This window comes from Hemitrygon akajei, chromosome 30 (assembly GCF_048418815.1).
Source record: "Hemitrygon akajei chromosome 30, sHemAka1.3, whole genome shotgun sequence".
In the NCBI taxonomy this organism is placed as follows: domain Eukaryota; kingdom Metazoa; phylum Chordata; class Chondrichthyes; order Myliobatiformes; family Dasyatidae; genus Hemitrygon; species Hemitrygon akajei.
Genome location: NC_133153.1, coordinates 5,961,961 through 5,982,929, shown reverse-complemented (window position 1 = coordinate 5,982,929; position 20,969 = coordinate 5,961,961). Strand labels below are relative to the sequence as shown.

General features: G+C 40.7%; 1 protein-coding gene across 4 annotated transcripts in view; it reads right to left on the bottom strand.

Moving 5' to 3' along the window:
• cgnl1 (cingulin-like 1) overlaps positions 1-20,969 on the bottom strand; it is a 214,784-nt gene that overhangs the window by 120,825 nt on the left and 72,990 nt on the right. For all 4 annotated transcript variants that reach the window (XM_073032901.1, XM_073032900.1, XM_073032898.1 and 1 more), the window contains exons 5-8: positions 19,423-19,542; positions 19,192-19,340; positions 15,475-15,616; positions 10,792-11,004 (exon numbers count right to left, since the gene is read on the bottom strand). In XM_073032901.1, coding sequence (XP_072889002.1) covers positions 10,792-11,004; positions 15,475-15,616; positions 19,192-19,340; positions 19,423-19,542 — 624 coding nt within the window. The remainder of the gene's footprint in view (positions 1-10,791; positions 11,005-15,474; positions 15,617-19,191; positions 19,341-19,422; positions 19,543-20,969) is intronic.

Genomic DNA, 20,969 nt, shown 5'->3' with positions numbered 1-20,969 from the left:
GAATTCTCTACAGTTACCCACTTTAAGCGAAGAACATAATAGAATGATGACTGCTGACATAACCAAAGTTGAATTAAAAGCTGCAATTAGTAGGCTTAAATTAAGCAAATCACCAGGATTAGATGGGTATACGGCAGAGTGGTACAAAGAATTTAAAAATGAGTTAATTCCTGTTTTACTCCCCACACTGAACTGGGCTCTAAAAAAGGCACAAATGCCACCCAGTTGGAAGGGAGCGATAATCTCAGCTATACTGAAAGAAGGCAAGGATAAAATGGAATGCGGGTTATCTAGACCAATATCCGTTCTTAATGTAGATTATAGATTATTTACCTCCATCATGGCCAAACGATTAGAGGTGTTTCTACCCATACTGATACATTACAATCAGACAGGTTTTATATGACAACGCCAAACACAAGACAATATATGAAAGACTCTTCACATTATGGATCATATACAAAAAAATAAAATTGAAACAATAGTGACAAGCGTGGATGCTGAAAAGACATTTGATTCGGTTAATTGGAATTTTCTTTACAGAGTTTTACATAGATATGGTTTCCAAGACAATTATTAAGACTATACAGACACTATATGACAATCCTACTGCTAGGATTAAAATCAATGGATATTTATCAAATAGTCTTACCCTAGAAAGGGGCACAAGACAGGGTTGTGCATGGTCACCACTACTCTTCACATTATATCTGGAACCATTAGCTCAATACATCAGACAAAATGAAGATATCAGGGACAGATATACTATTAATATACTTTAATATACTATTAAAGGGACAGAGCATAAATTGGCTTGTTATGTGGATGACATTTTGATCTATCTAGGGCAACCAACATACTCTATACCTAAACTGATGCAATCCTTTGAACAATATGGTCAATTATCAGGATACAAGATCAACATAGATAAAACCAAATTACTTTCATATTACTATAGCCCACCAAGAGAAATTGAAAGTAGATATTCCTGGGCCTGGCACACAAAGTCTTTCAAATATTTGGGCATCATAATGCCAAAAGATTTGGCAAAATTATCAGAATGTAATTATCAGCCTTTATATTAAAAAATTAAGGAAGATTTGGCAAGATAGAACCCGATTCCTTTTATCAGCCTCAGTTCAAGGATTGAGTCTATTAAAATGAATATACTGCCCAGACTGTTATATCTCTTTCAGACCCTACCAATAGAGATTAATCAAAATCAATTCAATGAATGGAACGAGAGGTTATCAAGGTATATTTGGCAGGGTAAAAGGCCTAGAGTTCATCTCAAAACTTTGCAATTAGCAAAGGGAAAGGGGGTTGGGACCTACCTTCTCTTAGAGATTATTATTTTGCAGCACAGTTGAGAGCTGTGATATGTTGGTGCAACCCATCATATGACGCTCAATGGAAAAACATTGAGGAGCGGGTACTTCCCATCCCCATACAAACAATTTTGGCTGATAACAACCTGCAAAGGTACATAAATACAATTGATAACCCATGGGTGAAACTGACTCTTAAAATATGGAAAACTACTATAAAAGAATATAATCTAGAGGGAGATATTGCAATTCTTAAATGGTGTGCATATGACTCAGATTTTACACCAAATAAATTGGGCACTAGATTTAAGGACTGGACAGCTAAAGGAATAACAGTTCTTTGCAACATAATGAAAGAAGGAACACTGTTCAGTTTTGAAATGCTTAAAGAGAAACACATTAGAAAAACAAGATTTTTATCAGTATTAACAGATGCGACAATATGTTAATACGAGGCTTAAAAATGTAACCAAGGCAAGTACATGCTTGATAGAGCTATTTATATAATTCAAATAACGGTAGTAGAATCATTTCAAGCATGTATAAGGGGTTGTCAAATCTTAAAACACATTCGACTTCATACATTAAAACAAAATGGGAGAAGGAAAGAGAGATAATTATATGAGGAAGAATGGACAATAATATGGAGGTATCAATGGAAGTGTACCAGTTCACAGAAATGGAGGGAGTTTGGATGGAAAAACTTAAGATATTTTATTACACCCTCTCAGAAATCCCAATATGACAGTAACCTCCCTGTTTGCTGGAGAAATTGTGGAAATCAAAATGCAATCATTATCATATTTTTTGGGACTGCCCTGTTATCAAAAACTATTGGAGGGGGATACACAATGCCCTACAACACATCTTTAAATGTGAAATACTCTTGGAGAGTAAGACCATATATTTTGGATATATACCTCAAGAATGGTTGAAAAGAGATAAATATTTAATGAATATACTGTTGGTGGCTGGTAAAAAGACTCTTACTAGGAAATGGTTATCACAGGAGAGCCCAACTTTAAATGTATGGATGGAAATTACAATGGACATTTACAAAATGGAGAAGATAACAGCATCTGTTAATCATAAGTTGGAACAATTTGATTCATACTGGGAAAAATGGTTTAACTACATAATGCCTCATAGGCCTGATTTTATTCTCACAAATCAATGAATATGTTGTAAAAAAAAATCACTCCCTACTTGTACATAGTTTTTTCCTTTTGCTTGATTTTTCTTTCTGCTCTTTTCTATAAGAGTATACCTCAGATATATACTTTGTGGAGATTTGTGACATATATGAATATATGATATATATGTACAATAAATACATCTTATGGAAATGTTTGTTTGATGATGAACTTCAATAAAAAAATTACAAAAAAAAGGAAATTGTTAGATATAAAAAGGACAGTAATCTATATATTTTGGAAATAGAGATTTGGCGAGTTTGGGGTTAATATTTCTCGACTTGACCCTTCATTCCAAGTTTGAATGGAGAATGTTTAGTTATAAAAGTCTTCTTCTTTGGTCCAGTCAAGGTCATGCCTTGCATTTATCATCAACAGTGAAGGAGTAAATTATTAACGAATGCAATCTCAAACAGCCTGTTTCGCAGATTCTTTCCCTCCGTACATTGCAAAACAGTTCCCTAGGATCACTATATGCATCCAGGCATTGCGCACTCAATAAATGTGTACAAACATGGGAGGGCCCGGCTTGAAATCAGCCACTCCCCATGCTAAAGGCATTGTGAGAGAACAGTAAACACTGCAAAAGCTATGAGAAGCACCTGTAAGTCACCAGCAGCAATGTGTTTAGGATTGCACCCACAGACCCCATTCTCAATCTGTCTCCCCCTTCCCCGCCGATGCAAGAGCTCAAATGTACAAACACTGACCTTTAGGATTAAACTAACTGATCTCCCATTGGTCATCAACAGTAGGCTGTGTCCTGGGCTTAACGACAATGAAAAAGAGAACCCTACAACATCCCTTCTACATGAGATGAGCCAATGACCCATTTAGATTACACTCACCTCAACTGATTGTTTGAATACTGCCAGTAGTTTAGTCTTTATATTCAGAATAGTGGATCCAGCTACTTTATATGTGAACATTTCCACTCTGAATATGTAACAAATTTACAGAGTAAATGAAGGGATTAGTTCAATGGTCGTGAGTCTACTATGGGGTTTACATGAAGGATTCTGGAAATGAGCTATATAATCTTTGTATACATATTGTTAGAGCATATTCTGGACTTAGGGTGTTTAGCAAAACCTTAACTTCAGCAACCAATCTTTAGACCTGAGCATGGACTGTAAATTAAATTTAAAATGCAGCTCAGGACAATAGGTTCCAATAACTGTTATTTGAAAAACTAAACAATGCAGATTAATATTCACACAAAATGCTGGTGGAACACAGTAGGCCAGGCAGCATCTATAGGGAGAAGCGCTGTCGACGTTTCGGGCCGATCCTGACGAAGGGTCTCGGCCCGAAACGTCGACAGCGATTCTCCCTATAGATGCTGTCTGGCCTGCTGCGTTCCACCAGTATTTTGTGTGTGTTGTTGTTTGAATTTCCAGCATCTGCAGACTTCCTCGTGTTTGCAGATTAATATTCATTGTAGTTATCCGGAATGTGGGTGCAAAGAAGGACATGTGAAAGTTAAATGTAATTCAAAGGAAGCATTGTAGATACAATGTAAATATAGAACTGTCCTTTGACCGTTAGCACATAAAATGTAATGTAATGTTAGGTCGAGCAGGCCTCTTTCTCCAAAAGGGTTTCAATACGATGCCTTGAATAAATAAAACCATAAATAATAATAAGTAAATTATGCCAAGTGGAAATAAGTCCAGGACCAGCCTATTGGCTCAGGGTGTCTGACACTCTGAGGGAGGAGTTGTAAAGTTTGATGGCCACAGGCAGGAATGACTTCCTATGACGCTCAGTGTTGCATCTCGGTGGAATGAGTCTCTGGCTGAATGCACTCCTGTGCCTAACCAGTACATTATGGAGTGGATGGGAGTCATTGTCCAAGATGGCATGCAACTTGGATAGCATCCTCTTTTCAGACACCACCGTCAGAGAGTCCAGTTCCACCCCCACAAAATCACTGGCCTTACGAATAAGTTTGTTGATTCTGTTGGTGTCTGCTACCCTCAGCCTGCTGCCCCAGCACACAACAGCAAACATGATAGCACTGGCTACCACAGCCTCATAGAACATCCTCAGTATCGTCTGGCAGATGTTAAAGGACCTCAGTCTCCTCAGGAAATAGAGACACAACAGTAAATGAGCATTGGATCCTATAGCCTGCTTTGAACTGTGTCAGAACAGTGCACTTAACTTAAAGCTGACTTGGCCTATACTTAACACCAAGTCACAGCGAAAGAAACAGATTGGAAAATAAAGGTCCAACACACTAAACCATTCCACACATTTTAGTGGGATCAGAAGTTACAAAAAGCAGCTTACAAGAGCTAGAAATTAAAATGGGCCAAACTTCTATCAGAGCAGTGAAGTGAGCTTCTATCAACAACGAACTGAACCTGTGAACTTATCCTCTTACCCATCCATAAAACCTCCACCCGCCCTCACTCATTACCGACTTCAGACCTCCCAGAATTGACAGTTACCAGGAACTCCAGGCTCCACGATAAATCTGTGTTCACTCAAACCTTTTGCAGGCTGCATACCATCTCAAACCTTATCCCTTTCATCCATCACTCCTGTCTTTTCATCCACATTGCTTCCTGGCCTGTCAGTATTCTCTTTCCAGTTCTTACCCTCAGTTTCACATCCGTTCACTTCCAGCCTCCTCTCCTGGAAGACCTTCTAGTGTTAAAGCCCCTGTGGTTCTGCCCTGGTCAGTGGTCTCTGCTCCATCATAGGAAGCCCAGCCTTCAGACAGCCCTGTCCTAAGCTCTAACTTCTGCTGCTTTCTTCCTCAAAGTCTGATTCTTTCATCATTTTGGGCCTTTATTGTGAAAGGGAGGTTTCATTACATTTGTATATGGTTTTGCGAGACCTCACCTGGAACACTGTGCACAGTTTTGGTCCCATTATCTATCATGAAGAAGGCACCCCAACAGTTATACTTCATTAGGAGTTTGAGGAGATTTGGTAGGTCACTAAAGACTCTAGCAAATTCTACAGATGTACTGTGGAGAATATTCTGACTGGGTGGAGGCTCCAATGCACAGGATCACAAAGAGGCTGCAGTGGGTTATAGGCTCAAGCCAGCTCCATCAGGGGCACAAACCTCCCCACCATCAAGGACATTTTCAAAAGGTGGTGCCTCAACAAGGAAGCATCCATCTTTAAGGACCATCCATCAATGTCTAGGACTTTGCCTCTTCCTATTACTACCATCAGGGAGGAGGTACAGGAGCCTGAAGACTCACACTCAATGTTTTAGGAACAGCTTCTTCTCCTCCACCATCATATTTATGAATGGTCAATGAACCATGAACACCACCTCACTATTTCTGTTTTGCATAATTAACTTTTCATTGGACTTTATAGTAGTTTTTTTTTAACCTTGGATTGTACTGGTGCCACAGTCGCTGGCTGAGTGAATAAGAACAGTTGGGCCACTGTACTTGGATCACAAGAGTTAAGTACTTGACCTCCCACCTCAGCACGAGCAGTCTGATCCAGCACTGGGTCCTGTCTGTGATGTAGTTGCCTGCTGCACGGAACAGTGGGGTTAACGGATCCTGCCCAAGACAAGGCCTAGGCTCAGATAAGTGCAGGAAAAGTAGACAGGGGAGTGGGAGAGGGAGAGGAGGGTACAATAACCTCCTTAATGTTAACATTCCAACAGTATGGGTCAGTAAAAGGAAGTCATGCTGTACTCTAGTTTCTCCAGATTATGTATTTCCCTCTGTTCTCTGACACTTTCTAACCTTGTTGGTGTGGAATTAAGTAATAAATTTTCATTATCTTTTTAGTAGTACAAAAAAAACAATGAATAGCAGCAGCAAAATTCCTGTTTTCAACTTTCTCATAACATAGGAGGCTATTTGGCCCACTCAGTTAATGCCAGCCCACAGTACAATCTCCTCAATCCCATTCCCCAATAACCGATTTTCTCTCTCAAGCCCATTAACCCCACCCTCCCCCCGATTCCCTGACCACTCTCCTGCACCAGAGATAACTGCTGGTAACCAATTCACCTACCGAGCTGCACAGCCTCAGGGTGCGAGAGGAAAGCATAGGAACCACCCACCCAGTGGCAGGGAGAAGGTACAGACCTCAAACAGACAGTTGCCAAGGCCAAGACTGAACCTGGGTCAGTACAGCTGTGAGACTGCTCAATACAGGTAACTAATCTTTAACCTTTGTAATTCAAACTGCATCAGTTTAAGTACACAGACATGATTGCAACAATGAATAGTAAATACCTGAAATTCCACAGTCAAGTACATTTTCATCTTGGAACGTAACATTTTTTTAAAAATTCACTTCAGTTAACAATCAACAGGCAAAAACAGCCTACTGGAGGGACTCAGCGGGTCAGGCAACAGAATGGTCGACATTTTCGGTCAAGGCCCTGAATCAGGACTGAGAGTGTGAAGCAGGAGTTCCCAACCTTGTTTATGCCATGGAGCCTTACCACTAACCAAGAGGTCCATGACCCCTGGTTGGGAAGCCCCTGAAGGCAGCTGATATATAGAAGTGAGGGCAAGGTAGGGCTGGAAGGCAATAAGTGGAACTGGATGGGGGGGGGGGGGGGGGGGTGTCATGGGACAGCTGAGGAAAGGGAGGGTGAAGGTAGTAACAGGGGCTGGAAGGTGATGTATGGACACCAGAGGCTGCAGATGCTGGAATCATGGCCAGAGATCAGATAAGGGAGAGATAAAGGGCAGATGAAACCAGGCATGTTTGTGGCTCCAGATTATACCATCCACACACTCTTGTATCTCTGGTTAATAATCAGCCACACTTGCATTAAAAGTATTTCAGACATGCAATGGGGGACATTTTGCAAAACCCAAAGTGAAATCTTCATTTGGTCTCTGGTAACAAGTGCCAGTGCATCAGCAGATCTTGGCCACAGTCTGCACAGAGTAAATGCTGCCTCTGTCAGTGAGACAATGGCAGCCGATTCAGCTGGGACGTTTCCCATTAATGCTACAAAAATGGCTTTAAAATAATTCTATTCATTTCACAGTCGTCGTGTGGGGGGGGGGGGGGCAATAATTTCACTCTAATAGAAGCACACTCATTAATAAAAACAGCTTGAACTGCAAGATGTTCAGGGAGCAGTTTTAAAAATGAGTTTGTTGACAAAAGATGCACAAAATGATACATAATGGCACCAAACGGAAGATACAAATGCACAGATTTTGTTTTTCAAAGAGAAATCATTATCCTAAAGATTATGACAGCGGTCTAATCTTTTAAAATCACACTTCTATAGTGCCTCATTACGTACAAAAACCTGGACTACCACTTAAGTTTCTTCTGTGAAAGTAACACAGTGAAGTAATGCTGTTTGCTCTGGGGGGATCTCCCCAGTAAAATGGATTCTCTCTGAGGATAACACTTAAGCTTACATCCATCAAAAGCTGTACCATGAATACAGGCATGTGGTCACCACAAGCTTTGGTGCAATGAAAAGAACAGGTGAGTTCCCTTCTTCACAGGGTGAAGAGAAACAATCGAGTCAGACAACCAGTACTGGACTTTACATCTCACTCAGCACTGTTCCAGTCCCCAGCTTTTAACCTAACCCTTAACTCCTCCACCTTCACTGCTTCCCTGTAAGATTACCCAGGGGTATTGATTCCTGTGTTCCCACCACCCTTGGGTAAAGTTTACTTTAATTTCCTATCAGATTTCTCGATCCCATTCTCATGTTAATAGGCTCGACCCCAGACAAAAACATTTGTACCTGTTCTATGAAAATCTGCCATTACTTTTTAAAAAATGCCTAAGTTTTTTTATATCCTCCATATAAATATAGCTTTACCTTTATACCATAAAACCATAAGACATAGGAGCAGAATTAGGCCATTCAGCCCATTGAGTCTGCTTTGCCATTTCATCATGGCAGAACCCGGATCCCATTTAACCCCATACACCTGCCCTTTTACCATATCACGTTGCCCTGACCAATCAACTTCCACTTTGAATATACCATGGACTTGGTCTGCATCGCAGTCTGAGGCAAAGCATTCCACAGATTCACCACTCTTTGGCTAAAAAAAAATTCCTCCTTACTTCTAGTCTAAATGGTCGCCCCTCAATTTTGAGACTGTGTCCTCTAGTTCTGGACACCCCCACCATCCTCTCCACATCCATCCTATCTAGTCCTTTTAATATTCTGTAGATTTCAATGAGATCCCCTTGCATTCTTCTAAATTCCAGACTACAGGCCCAAAGCTGCCAAACACTCCTCATATGTTAACCCCTTCACCATTTCTGACATCATCCTGTAAATCTGTTCAGAGACTTCTACATCACTACTGCTTTGTGACATTTGGTCCTGAGTGACCCCATTTTCTACCATCTGGCATTCTACATAACCAGTGAGCAGATGTACACCAAGCCCTCATTTTCTGCCGACTCGCTGTCTGTGGATAGGTATATTCCTAGGATGATGGTGAACACAGTGCACCCCTGCACAGTTCCCTCGTGCTGTGTCTGTTGTCCGTGAGCTGGACTGGGATTGAAGACGTGCTGGGAAGATAGGAAATATAGTGTTTCAGTGTGTAGCCAAACCTGGGGTGGGAAGAACAGGAATCAGTATGTGGGTTGTCACTCAGCCGCAGCTGGATCCAAAGTACATGTGTGCTGCAGCTTGTTCTGACCTGTTGCAGCTCAGCCTGTTCAGGATTTTTTAAGAAGTCAAAAGAGCAGAAGGCAGATGCTTTTAGTCTCTGGGCCCCCACAATCACCAGCAGAATGCCACAGGCGTATATTAGGAAGAATCCTACTAGCAAGTTATACAAAGTTGACAATTCAATTCAAAATTTACCTGACGTTCAGCAGCAATGTAGTGTGATCATTTTGAACCTGAAAAGCCAGCAGTTAATTATTTTCAAAAGACTCCAATCGCAAGAGCGACCTTGCAATTAGTTTTAAAATTAAAATTTACAGAGATTGTAGATTAATGAAAACATCCACTTGGAAAATAATTTAAACTAACTAACAAAACTTAATTCCATGCATACACAGGAACATTAAAATGCCATCAAGAAAACAGAACCACTATTTATAGCCCCATCCTGCCAAGCTGACCTACTTACAAGGTCACTTTTCAAGCCAATTGCAGCACAAAACAAACTTATCTTTCATCATGTCATTTACAATTACAGTTCTTTGATAGCAAATGAAATACTCCACAATGCCACTCTTTAATAAAAGATTGCCCCATTGCATTCGGAAGTGAGGGCAATTTTTACTGCATTCATTCCCTTCATAATGATTAGGTGCCACCATTTCAACACACAATTAAGACAGAAGGAAAGAACTCTCAGCATGAAAGTCTGCATCAATACCCAGGCTATACCTGCACACACCAAATTAACTCGTTGCAAACATATAGACGTGGCAGCTGTACAGGTCATTCCTCAACATTGTAAGCTGTCCTTGTGAAAACTTCAATCAGCAATTTCTCCTTACTGAATTTTTCAACTGAAAGAACAAACATTTTTTTCTTAAGGTAATTTGCTTACAACTGCAGTGAGAAACTTGTATATGAATATTTCAAACATCCCTGTACAGATTTCTGAACCTTACTGGGATGTAGCAGATGGAGATGCTCCCCTCACCACCAGCTCTCACATGATCTCTCACGTGGTCTATACATACCGGCTGTGTGGTGAAAAAGGCACAACAGCACCTCTTTCACCTCAGAAGGCCGAAGAAGTTTGATGCGGCCCCCCCAAATTCTAAGAGCTTTCTACAGGGGCACTATTGAGAGCATCCTGACTGGCTGCATCACTGCCTGGTATGGGAATGTAATCACAGGACTCTGCAGAGAGGGGCGGACAGCCCAGCACATCTGTAGATGTGAACTTCCCACTATTCAGGACTTTTACAAAGGCAAGAGAGTAAAAAGGGCCCAAAGGATCATTGGGGACTTCAGTCACCCCAACCACAACTGTTCTAGCTGCTACCATCTGAGAAACGGTACCGCAGCATAAAAGCTTCTTCCACCAGGCCATAAGACTGCTTAATTCATGCTGACTCTACTGTATTTCTATGTTATATTGACTGTCCTGTTGTACATAATATTTATTATAAATGACTATAATTGAACATTTGAATGGAGATGTAATGCAAAGACTTATACTCCTCATGAATTTGAAGGGCGTAAGTAATAAAGTCAATTCAATTCAATACTGATCCCAAACAGGAATCAGACAGAAAGACAGGTGGCTTTCCAGTCAGCTCCAAGGCTTCCAAATGACAATTGTGAAAGCAATGTGTTAAACTACCTGCAGTAGATCGTCTATAATTTTCTTCAGTTTCTGCTTCTCCTTTTCATGCTGTTCTTTAAGCTCTTCCGTCTCTCGGTCGTGGTTTGACACCTCCTCTTTCAAAACACCCCGAAGTGCTGTCAGCTCTCTTTCCCTTCGCCTCAACATCTCCTGCTGATCTTCTTTGGCAATCAGCACCTCTTCCAGCTGCCGCTTTGCTTCAATCATTTCCTGGAATCAGACACAATATTCAAAACTCTGACAAGAACATTACCACCACGTGCACCACAAAATTTTGCCTTTGGATAAGAGATTTAAGTATTGCACACCTCCAGATTATGAACAGAGAGTATCCCTGCTGTAAAACTGAAGGCCTGCACTCAAGAATTATCAACACCTTGAGCCAAGCTGTCCCAGTACAGTGACAGCATTGCCATCAACCCAACAACATGCAAAGTTGCCCAGTCATATTCTCTTCATGCAGGACAGATCCCATCCGGCTGTTCACCGTCCACTCAGTCTATTCCGAGTCATCCATCTTACGGAGAATGCTATTGGCAGAGTTATTCCACAGCAGGCACTCTCCAACAAACTGCTTACCCACAGGCAATTTCAAACCAGGGTCATTCAGCTTCTGCCTTGGTTCTGATGGTGCTGGTTCCCATGCGAGGGTTTACCCGACACAGAGTGGCCATGGCAGCCACAACCAAAGCAAATAGATCATCACCTGATGTCTTCAAAGGACTTTATCTCAAGCTTCCTGGGCAGGAGTGAAGCATAGGCATCAGCTTTTAATCACGATGCTGTGCCCACCGAGCACATATCAGCTTCGTCATCCTGATCTAATGAGTTCGGGAACTCATTTTCAATCAGATAAATCCAATTATGTTTACGTTCAGATTTTAATACTGAGTCTGTGTTCTAGTGTCATTAATTACAAAATATGTAAAAATAGCAACAGCGTGGACCACACCCACCCCATTTGATCTTGAATCAGGGATTGAACAGATATGTTCCAAATCCACTCGGGAAATCTATCAGCCAATTGACATCAACCATTCAAACTCAGACAGCCCAAAGGCTCAGCGAGCTTGCCCGGTTAATGGCCGAGTTCTGTAGGCAGGCGTTTATGTGACTCCATCCCTAAACCCGGTGCTGTATTAGCTGTGAGGCTGCCTGTTGCAATCTCACTATTTTACAGGCTCTGCCAAAAGCAAGTGTAAAACTAAGTTACCACTTCACTGTAACATACCTTTATAAACTGTCGATAATTAGTGTTATCATTAGTTATCTCAAGCCATTGAATTCCAAAAGAAAGTAACTGTAACGACTTTCAGATTGCTGAATATGAATCTTAGGACAATAACAACCACACATTAGATCTGTCTGGATAGATTCCAGAAGTGAAACACTCCAGGTCCCAGGAAGCATCACTTGCCTTGGAGTATTCAATGATTTTAATCTCTGTGGGACCCAGTCACATTTTTCCTGTTTTTACTGTTTGGGATACAGATTGGGTTCAGATTGGACAGCCTGGACCATATTGTAACAACCATTGACTATTGTGTGAGCTTAAAGGATACCAGATAATCAAACTCACCTTGCCTCAATGGACACACACACAGACAACGGATAGTTGATTGGTGCAGGAAAGGATGCTGTAACACATGGGACTTGAATAATTTTGGTATGAATAGGTACCTCTCAGCATTGTACCATGCAACCAACTGGAATCAAGCTGAAAAGACCCTTGAAAGGGGGTAAAACTGTGCAGGATGCATCAAAGCACTTTCATCAGAAGCTCATGGAGTGAATTAGAGGAGCTGTGTCGGGACAGAGACAGGGTAAGATTCAGATCTCCACTCATCATGAAGGGAAGAAGGCAGAAAAAAAAGAGGAAATTATAAGCCAGTTACCTGAATTCAGTGGTTGGAAATATGTTGGAGTCCATCATTAAGGATGAGATCTTGGGGTACATGGAAACGCTTGTTCAAATAGGACAAATCTGCTGAAATTCTTTGAGGAAATAACAGGCATGATAGACAAAGGAGAGTCAGTGAATATTGTTTATTTGGATTTTCAGAAGGCCTTTGACAAGGTGCTGCACAAGAGGCTGCTTAACAAGATAAGATCCCATGGTATTACAGGACAGGTACGAGCATGGATAGACCATTGGCTGATTGGCAGGAGGCAAAGACTAGCAATGAAGTGAGCCTTTTCTGGTTGGCTGCCAATGGCCAGTGGTGTAACACAGGGGCTCAGTATTGTGATCACTTCTTTTCATGTTATGTCAATGGTTTTGATGATGGAACTGATGGCGTTGTGGCCAAGTTTGCTGATGATACAAAGGTAAGTGGAGGGCAGGTAGTGTTGAGGAAGCAGGGAGTCTGCAGAAGGACCAGGACAGACTAGGAGAATGGGCAAAGAAGTGGCAGATAGTGTGGGGAAGTGTCTGATCATGCATTTTGGTAAAAGGAATAAATGAGTAAACTATTTTCTAAACTGGGAGAAAATTCAAAACTCTGAGGTGCAAAGGGACTTTGGAGTCCTTGTGCAGGATTCCTCAAGGTTAATTTGCAGGTTGAGTCGATGGTAAGGAAGGCCAATGCAATGTTAGCATTTATTTTGAGAGGACTAGAATAAAGAGCAACAATGTGATACTGAGGTTTTATAAGGAATTGGTCAGACTGCACTTGGAGATTATGGACTTTGGGGCCCCTTATCTACGAAAAGATGTGCTGGCATTAGAGAGGGTCTAGGGGAGGTTCACAAGAATGATTCTGGGAATGAAAGGGTTAACGTTTGAGGAACGTTTGATGGCTCTGGGCCTGTTCTTGCTGGAGCTTAAAAGAAAGAGGGAGGATCTCATTGAAACCAAATGAATATTGAAAGATCTAGACAGAGTGGATATGGAAAAGGTATCTCCTACAGTTGGTGAGTCCAGGACCAGAGGGCACAGCCTCAGAACAGACGGACGTCCATTTAAAACAGAAGAGATAGAATTTCTTTAGTCAGAAGAACTCATTGCCACAGACAGCTGAGGAGGCAAACTCATTGAGGATATTTGTAGCGGAGGCTGATAGGTCCTTAAGTAATCAGAGCTTCAAAGGTTATGGGGAGAAGGCAGGAGAATGGGGTTGAGAGGAATAATAAATCAGCCGTGATAGAACGGCAGAGCAGACTCGATGGGGAAGTGGTCTAGTTTTGCTCCTGTGTCTCATGGTCACAATGCAGCATATAAACAGTATACAAGACAAGCTTTTCACTGTATCTTTGTATATAATAAACCAATAGCAAAATCAGAAGCCAGGGCTCTCCCCTCTGTATACAGCTTTAATCTTGACCAAAGCATGAGACTTAAAAATACAATTAAATCAAGGAAGTACAGTATTGCTGGGACACAGACTGCTTCTTCCTGGGTGGTGGTATAGGAGTGAGTTCATCTCCAGACTCCACTTGCTAACCTCAAACTCCAACTCTCTGAGCTCTTGGTTACAGTTTCATGGGAGGAAGAGTAACTCAGCAGTGAAAGCATCAACCAGAAGATATTCGCTGAAAACGATTTATCATTGAAAAGTCCAATCTGCATTGTCCACCTTGCCAATAGAAGAAATTCAGCAACAAGGAAAAGTGGGCGACACTTTGCCTGCAAAGGAAAGCATGGAGACTTGGGCATTTAGTCCAGACGGTGAGCTGCTAACTTTGAAAGGAAGCTGAACACATTTACCGGTATTTATGTTGGACACATCTGGTCATGTACTTGACTCATGATATGGCTCACGAACAATAACACAGCAAATGTTCAGATGTTACAAAGCGATACAAAAGTCACATTTTTGGTTCCAGCCCATTGCAGGAATTTCCTAAGATTACAAATTCAAATATACCTTATCTGCAACAATTTCAATACAATGACTCCATTGTTTGCAATGCCTCTCAAAATAATGACATGAAGATGGCCCTGTGATTGTTTCTGATGGCCCAAATCACTTAATAACCGCTATCTAAAAATAACCACCTCCCTGTGGATGGAGCTGGCCCTCCTGTCATTGTACCATAAGCAACCAAATGCTTCCAGTTCTACCCTGTGTAACATCAGGGTCGTGTGGTTTTCCAAAAGCCTATAATACTAAAAGATGCTACACCTCAGGCCAAATCCGTGGAGGGAAACGGGCAGACGATGTTTCAGGTCAAGATCCTTCATCTGTACTGAAAGATAGAGGGTAAATAGTACAAAAGGCTAAAGGGAGGGGTGAAGCAAAGAGCAGACTGTAATAGATGAGGACGAAGGATTGACAGATAGAGGAGGGAAGAGTGGAGATTCCAACAGAGGCTGCGAGGTGATAGGTGGAGACAAGGGAGAACTGCAGATGATGGAATCTAATATAGGAAGGTGAAGATTGGAACCAAATAAGGGAGATGGAGTGGACAGATAGGAATCAAGAGGGAGGGGAAATTGTGGAAGGAGTGTGTGGGTGATGGACTGAGTGAAGTGGACAACCAGAAGCAGCAGATGCCTACAGCAAGCATGTCTGCAACTAAATCTCAAAATTGACCGAGCACCAAAATCTACAGGGAAGAGATCACCACCACAAAAAAATCACTCAACTTTATTTTCCTTCTGTAATATTAGAATTTCTCTAACAGAGCTGAGTGCAGGAAGGGACAAGAAGACTGTACAGACAACCCTTACCCACTTACCATCATCAGAGTTTCCTTTTCCTCCTCATTGTCTGCCGGGAACTTGGCACAATCAAGCTCATCATGCATTTCTGAGAGCTGATCCTGCAAGTCTCTGATTTCACTCTGGTACTGCTCTCTCTCCATCTTCACTTGCACTAATCTGACAGAAAGGCACCAAAACATGTTATTTATTTCCCAACCACACCACACTGTACATCTTCAACAATAAAAGTTTCCACTGATATAGCACTTCAAACTGAGCAGAATCTCCCAAAATACTTCACAGGAACTGTTTCAGAGCTTGCAGCATATCTACATGCTGGCGATGATAAGCTTGGTCAAAAAGGCAGGGTTTAAGGAGCAAAACAGAAAATGTTGAAAAAATTCATAATATTAAGTAATGACTTTGGAACAAGACAGTTATTGTTTCAGATTAAAGCCACTTTGAACTGATTTCCTCCTTTCAGATTTCCAGCATCTGCAGTATTTTAGATGTTCACAGGTTCACCATCCTAAGTGAAGGAATTGCTCTTGATCTCCATTGTAACAATTGAGCTTTTACTCTGAAACTCCAGTTCTAGATTCCCAGAACAAAGGGAAATACTTGATTAGAATCTATTCTGTCAATTCCACTCTGGGTTTTATTGATTTCTATACCATCATCATTTATTAATCTAAACACCACTGAGTACAGGTGGTGAGTACTGGAATATAACTCCACAATGGTTACCACTGGAGCTTAATCCTTACCTTCTAAAGCATCTGGTGAAACAGTCACTGGCAACCCTGCAGTGCATCCTCTGTCTAGCAAAGAGAATCACTGGAACTATCCAGCCTTGATCTGTAGGCCAGTTAATACATACATCTTGAAAGCAGAGAAATGCCTTTAGTTTGCCGGGTGCAGGAGGATGGGAGTAGGCAGTCTCAATGGTTTGGCATGGACAAGATGGGCCAAAGGGTCTGTTTCTGTGGAGTATCAGCCTTTGTAAAATCCACACTAATCACTTTGGTTTACAAGTCCTACAACAAGTCTGCACAGAAGAACACCTGGAGGAATTCCTAGAACATTTAATCTGAAGCAGTTCACAGTAATCTGTGAAAACAATGCACCTTTTCCAAAAGGAGTGGGGATAGCTATGACAAAACACAAAAGAACATTAGGATAGGATAGAGCCCAATGACTTTTGTGTATCAAACCAGTGACAGAAAGCTAAAGTCATATAGGGAACAGCAAGCTAAAGGAAAAACCACACTGGCAAAGGAACTGACAGAGGGTTAATCAGCATCTGCAGAAGGATACAGACAATCAGCGTTTTGGATCAATGTCCTTCATCTGCACAAAAAGCTGAAGTTCATTACAAGCTTTGGAAAACCCTGCCAAAATTCAGTGCTCTTAATTAAAGTTATGAATAGATAAATAAAAAGATGCTCACAGGGTGAAAATTTATTCTACGAGCACTGTTTATCAATAGAGGAAGATGTCAATGAACAGGCACAGTTCAATCACCAAACAAACATATCAATAAAACTAATAGCTCCTGTGATATTTTGTCCTGGCTATTAACAGACGATTACCAAGGCTCTGATTTTGTGCCCAGCAGGAATGGTATTCACCACTGCCTTTGAAGAAAGCTACCCACAAAAACTAAGGCATTCTGATGGGGTGGTTGGCTGTTCTCCTGAAGCAGTTTCTGTCACTTGGTAGTTCTAATGAATCTCGGGCATCACTCAACAGGAAGGGCAGAACAGATAATCACAGTGACAAGAAACCTGACAGTAAAAAGAACAATTTTTAGTTTAGGAAATGTTTCACATAGCACAAAATTAAGACCGATAGAAACACTTAAGATTGGATTAACATCAAAATATGAAATTCTTTTAGGCAATTTACCACAAAACTTTGAAATAGCCATCTTAACAAATTGCAATTAAATACAAATTCCATGTGCTTTTTAGGACCAATAAGATTCCTATGTAGGAAGTATAACTTGTTTACCATTAAATCCTCTGTTGCATCTCATAGATAGATAGATAGATAGATAGATAGATAGATACTTTATTCATCCCCATGGGGAAATTCAACATTTTTTCCAATGTCCCATACACTTGTTGTAGCAAAAAATGCAAAAAAATTTAACATCTGGCAGATTGTTTCCAAAAATTGCAAAAGCATAGTTTGCTTTTTGGAGATGATAGTGCATATGCAGAGCAGAGAATTAATGACAGTTACCTCTGGATTCCTGCGAACCATAATATGAAATGATGGTGAATGCTGAAAGTGTGATAGCTATTACAACTGCACAGTCCAGAACTTTATATTTTGAGTCAACGCTAAGCACTAAATTAATGTTTAAACAGATCATTCTGTTCACATTAATTCCAGAGTATCAGAAAGACAAGAGATCAACTGGTTGAGTAGTCTCTTGTACTCATTCTCAGTAAGACCAAGGAATTGATTATGGACTTCCGGAAAGGGAAGTCAAGGAAACACACAGATCTATAAATTTGCTGTTGACACTGTTGTTGGGAGAATTTCAGGTGGAGATGATGGTGGTGTACAGAACTGAGATACAGTGTATCAGCTGACTGAGTGATGTCACAACAACAACCATGCAGTCAACATCGATCAGTAAGACCAAGGAACTGATCATGAACTTCAGGAAGGGGAAGTTGAGGGAACACACAACAGTCCTCATCAAGGGGTCAGCAGTGAAAAGGGTGGTCAGTTTCAAGTTCCTGGGTGTTAATATCTCTGAAGATCTATCCTGGGCCCAACACATTGATGCAACTAAAAAGACGGCAAGACAGTGAACACAAGGAAATCTGCAGATGCTGGAAATTCAAACAACACACACAAAATGCTGGTGGGACACAGCAGGCCAGGCAGCATCTATAAGGAGAAGCACTGTCGACGTTTCGGGCTGAGACCCTTCGTCAGGACAGTGGCTATGCTTCATCAGGAGTTTGATGAGACCTGGTATGACATCAAGGACACTCACAAATGTCTACAGATGTACAGCAGGGAGCATTCTGACTGGTTGCATCACTGCCTGATTCGGAGGGGCCACTGCACAGGATCGAAAGAAGATTTAGAAAGTTGCAAGCTCAGCCAGCTCTATCACTGGCACTAGCCTCTCCACCATAGAGGCCATCTTTAAAAGGTGATGCTTCAAAAAGGTGGCATCTATCTTTAAGGATGCCCCCCCCCCCCATCACACAAGGTGTGTATTCTGCTACCATCAAAGACGTAGTACAAGAGCCTAAAGACTTTACATTTTGGAACAGATTCTTCCCCTCCACCATCCAATTTCTGAATGGGCAATGAACCCATGTACGTCACCTCAATATTTTCAACCTCTTTTTGCCCTACATATTTAATTTAATTTAAAAACTGTTTCTTACTGTAATCTATATTTTTTTTACATCATTATGTATTGCAATGTACTGCCACCACAAAACAACACATTTCATATCATGTGCCAGTGATATTAAACCTGATTCTGACTGCAGATGCTGCAAAATCTAGAACAACACACACAAAATGCTGGAGGAATTCAGCAGGGCCAATTAAAGATCTTGGCTTGAAACGCCAACTGTTTATTCCTCCCCTTAAGGATTATATAATATTATAATTTATTTCACTGGTTAGTAGTTTTATTTTTAAATAATCACCATGTAAGTATGTATTTATTCTACTTTGAACCTGCACTCAGGAATCCAAACTTGTCTACTTACTCCTCAAGCTGATTTCGAAGCTCTTTATCACTTTTTGCTAGCTGCTCTCGCAAACAATTATTTTCTTCTATGTTCTCTTCCATTTCCCGCTGTAGGTTCCTGAGATTGTCTTTAGTCCGATCCTTTTGTTCTCTGTCATTCTGTTGTATCTAAAACACAGGAACTGGTTGTCAGTCAATGTCTTTGATGCCAGCAGCAACGCAGCATAAATCCACGAGTCACTCACAATACCTTTGTCACTTCATCCAGTTTCCTTTGCAGCTCTTCTGCTTTCTTCTCAATCGCAACTGCATTCTTTTCAAGCTCATTCTTCTGTTCCAATAGGACTTGGAATTCTGATGAAATGTCATCCTGAAAGCAAATGGTAATCAACAGTAATACATTTGTTATTTTCTCAAAATTATAAATTTCTCTATCACTCATGTTTGAATAAGCATTCTGATCAAAGGCATAAATGACTTTTAATTGAGTCTGGGACAAGTTAAAGTTTGATCTCTTTAATCACAACTGTTTTACTGCGTGGAACTCCCTATGCACAACATAGTCAAATATAAAGACGGACACCTTCTGCCTTTACTCCTGTTGTTTTAGGTTGAACAAATGAAACATTCACTTCCTTAGCCTTACCTTCTAGTTCCTGTGGCAAATTATGGGTTTCAGTAAGTTACCACATTCAAAGAAAGCACCTCAAGATCGGGGTGCCTTGTGTCTTATTACTATTTTCCAAATTATTCTGTATTATTTGCATATTTTGGAATGTTTGAATATTTAAGCTCTGAATTTCAAACAAAGACCCATTTGTGGTAAACACTTGGCATCACTGTATGACAAACACCAGAGATCTCCAAATATTATATGTGCAGGGTGTACTGCTTCTCGGAAGAGACCATCACAAGGTTTATCAATAACTAATCCAGACATTGACATTCCTTACAAGTTTGATGCTAGTTTCAAAAGCTTCTGAAATTCCACATAAGCAGAACTTCCAAGCAGCCACATGTTTGAGCATTAATGTTTGTATAACTATATATGAAACTGTATTTGTTTATTAATGCTCAGACCATTACTGCTATGTATCTAAGACTTCAGTAACATTTGATTAATAGAGTGAATATATTTTTGATTAAGTATTCTTGTTGTTGACATAACACATTGTGGATTATATGTATAGATACATAAATGGCCTACGTCACTACACCACCATATCATATATGTATGCCTTGTTTAAAGTAAAAACGAAACTAAAGTACACGCATTCCAGACTCCCGCCTCTTTTATGTTTTGTAGTTACAAAACATAAGTGGTCGATGAGAAAGTTTTAAACAAACCTGACAGGACCACCTACCTGTTGAAGCACAGAGACACAGCAGAGTTTTTTTTTTAAATCGCAGCAAATATGTTTTTCGTCGCAAGAGGAGAAAGACATTCAAGTTTTTAAAAAGGGAGAAAACAAAAGAAATCACAGGTTCATAGACAGTGAGTACTGGCGATAATAATCATAAATGAAAAGAGCAGAAATGCCTAGCAACATCAGAAAGATAGACACGTTCAATTGCACGAGAGATAACTGGATATATATACACATACATACACACATAATATATACACACACTCAGTGAATTGAGCTGTACTTAGAACCAAATGAAATAGCCAATGAGAAGTAAGTGCCAATTTTGCTGAGTGCCTTGGGTTTAAAGGCAAATAGTTTCCTTAGAGGTCTGACTGCTCCAACCAAACCAGCTGAAATGAACTTTGCTGATATTGTGAAAGTAATACAG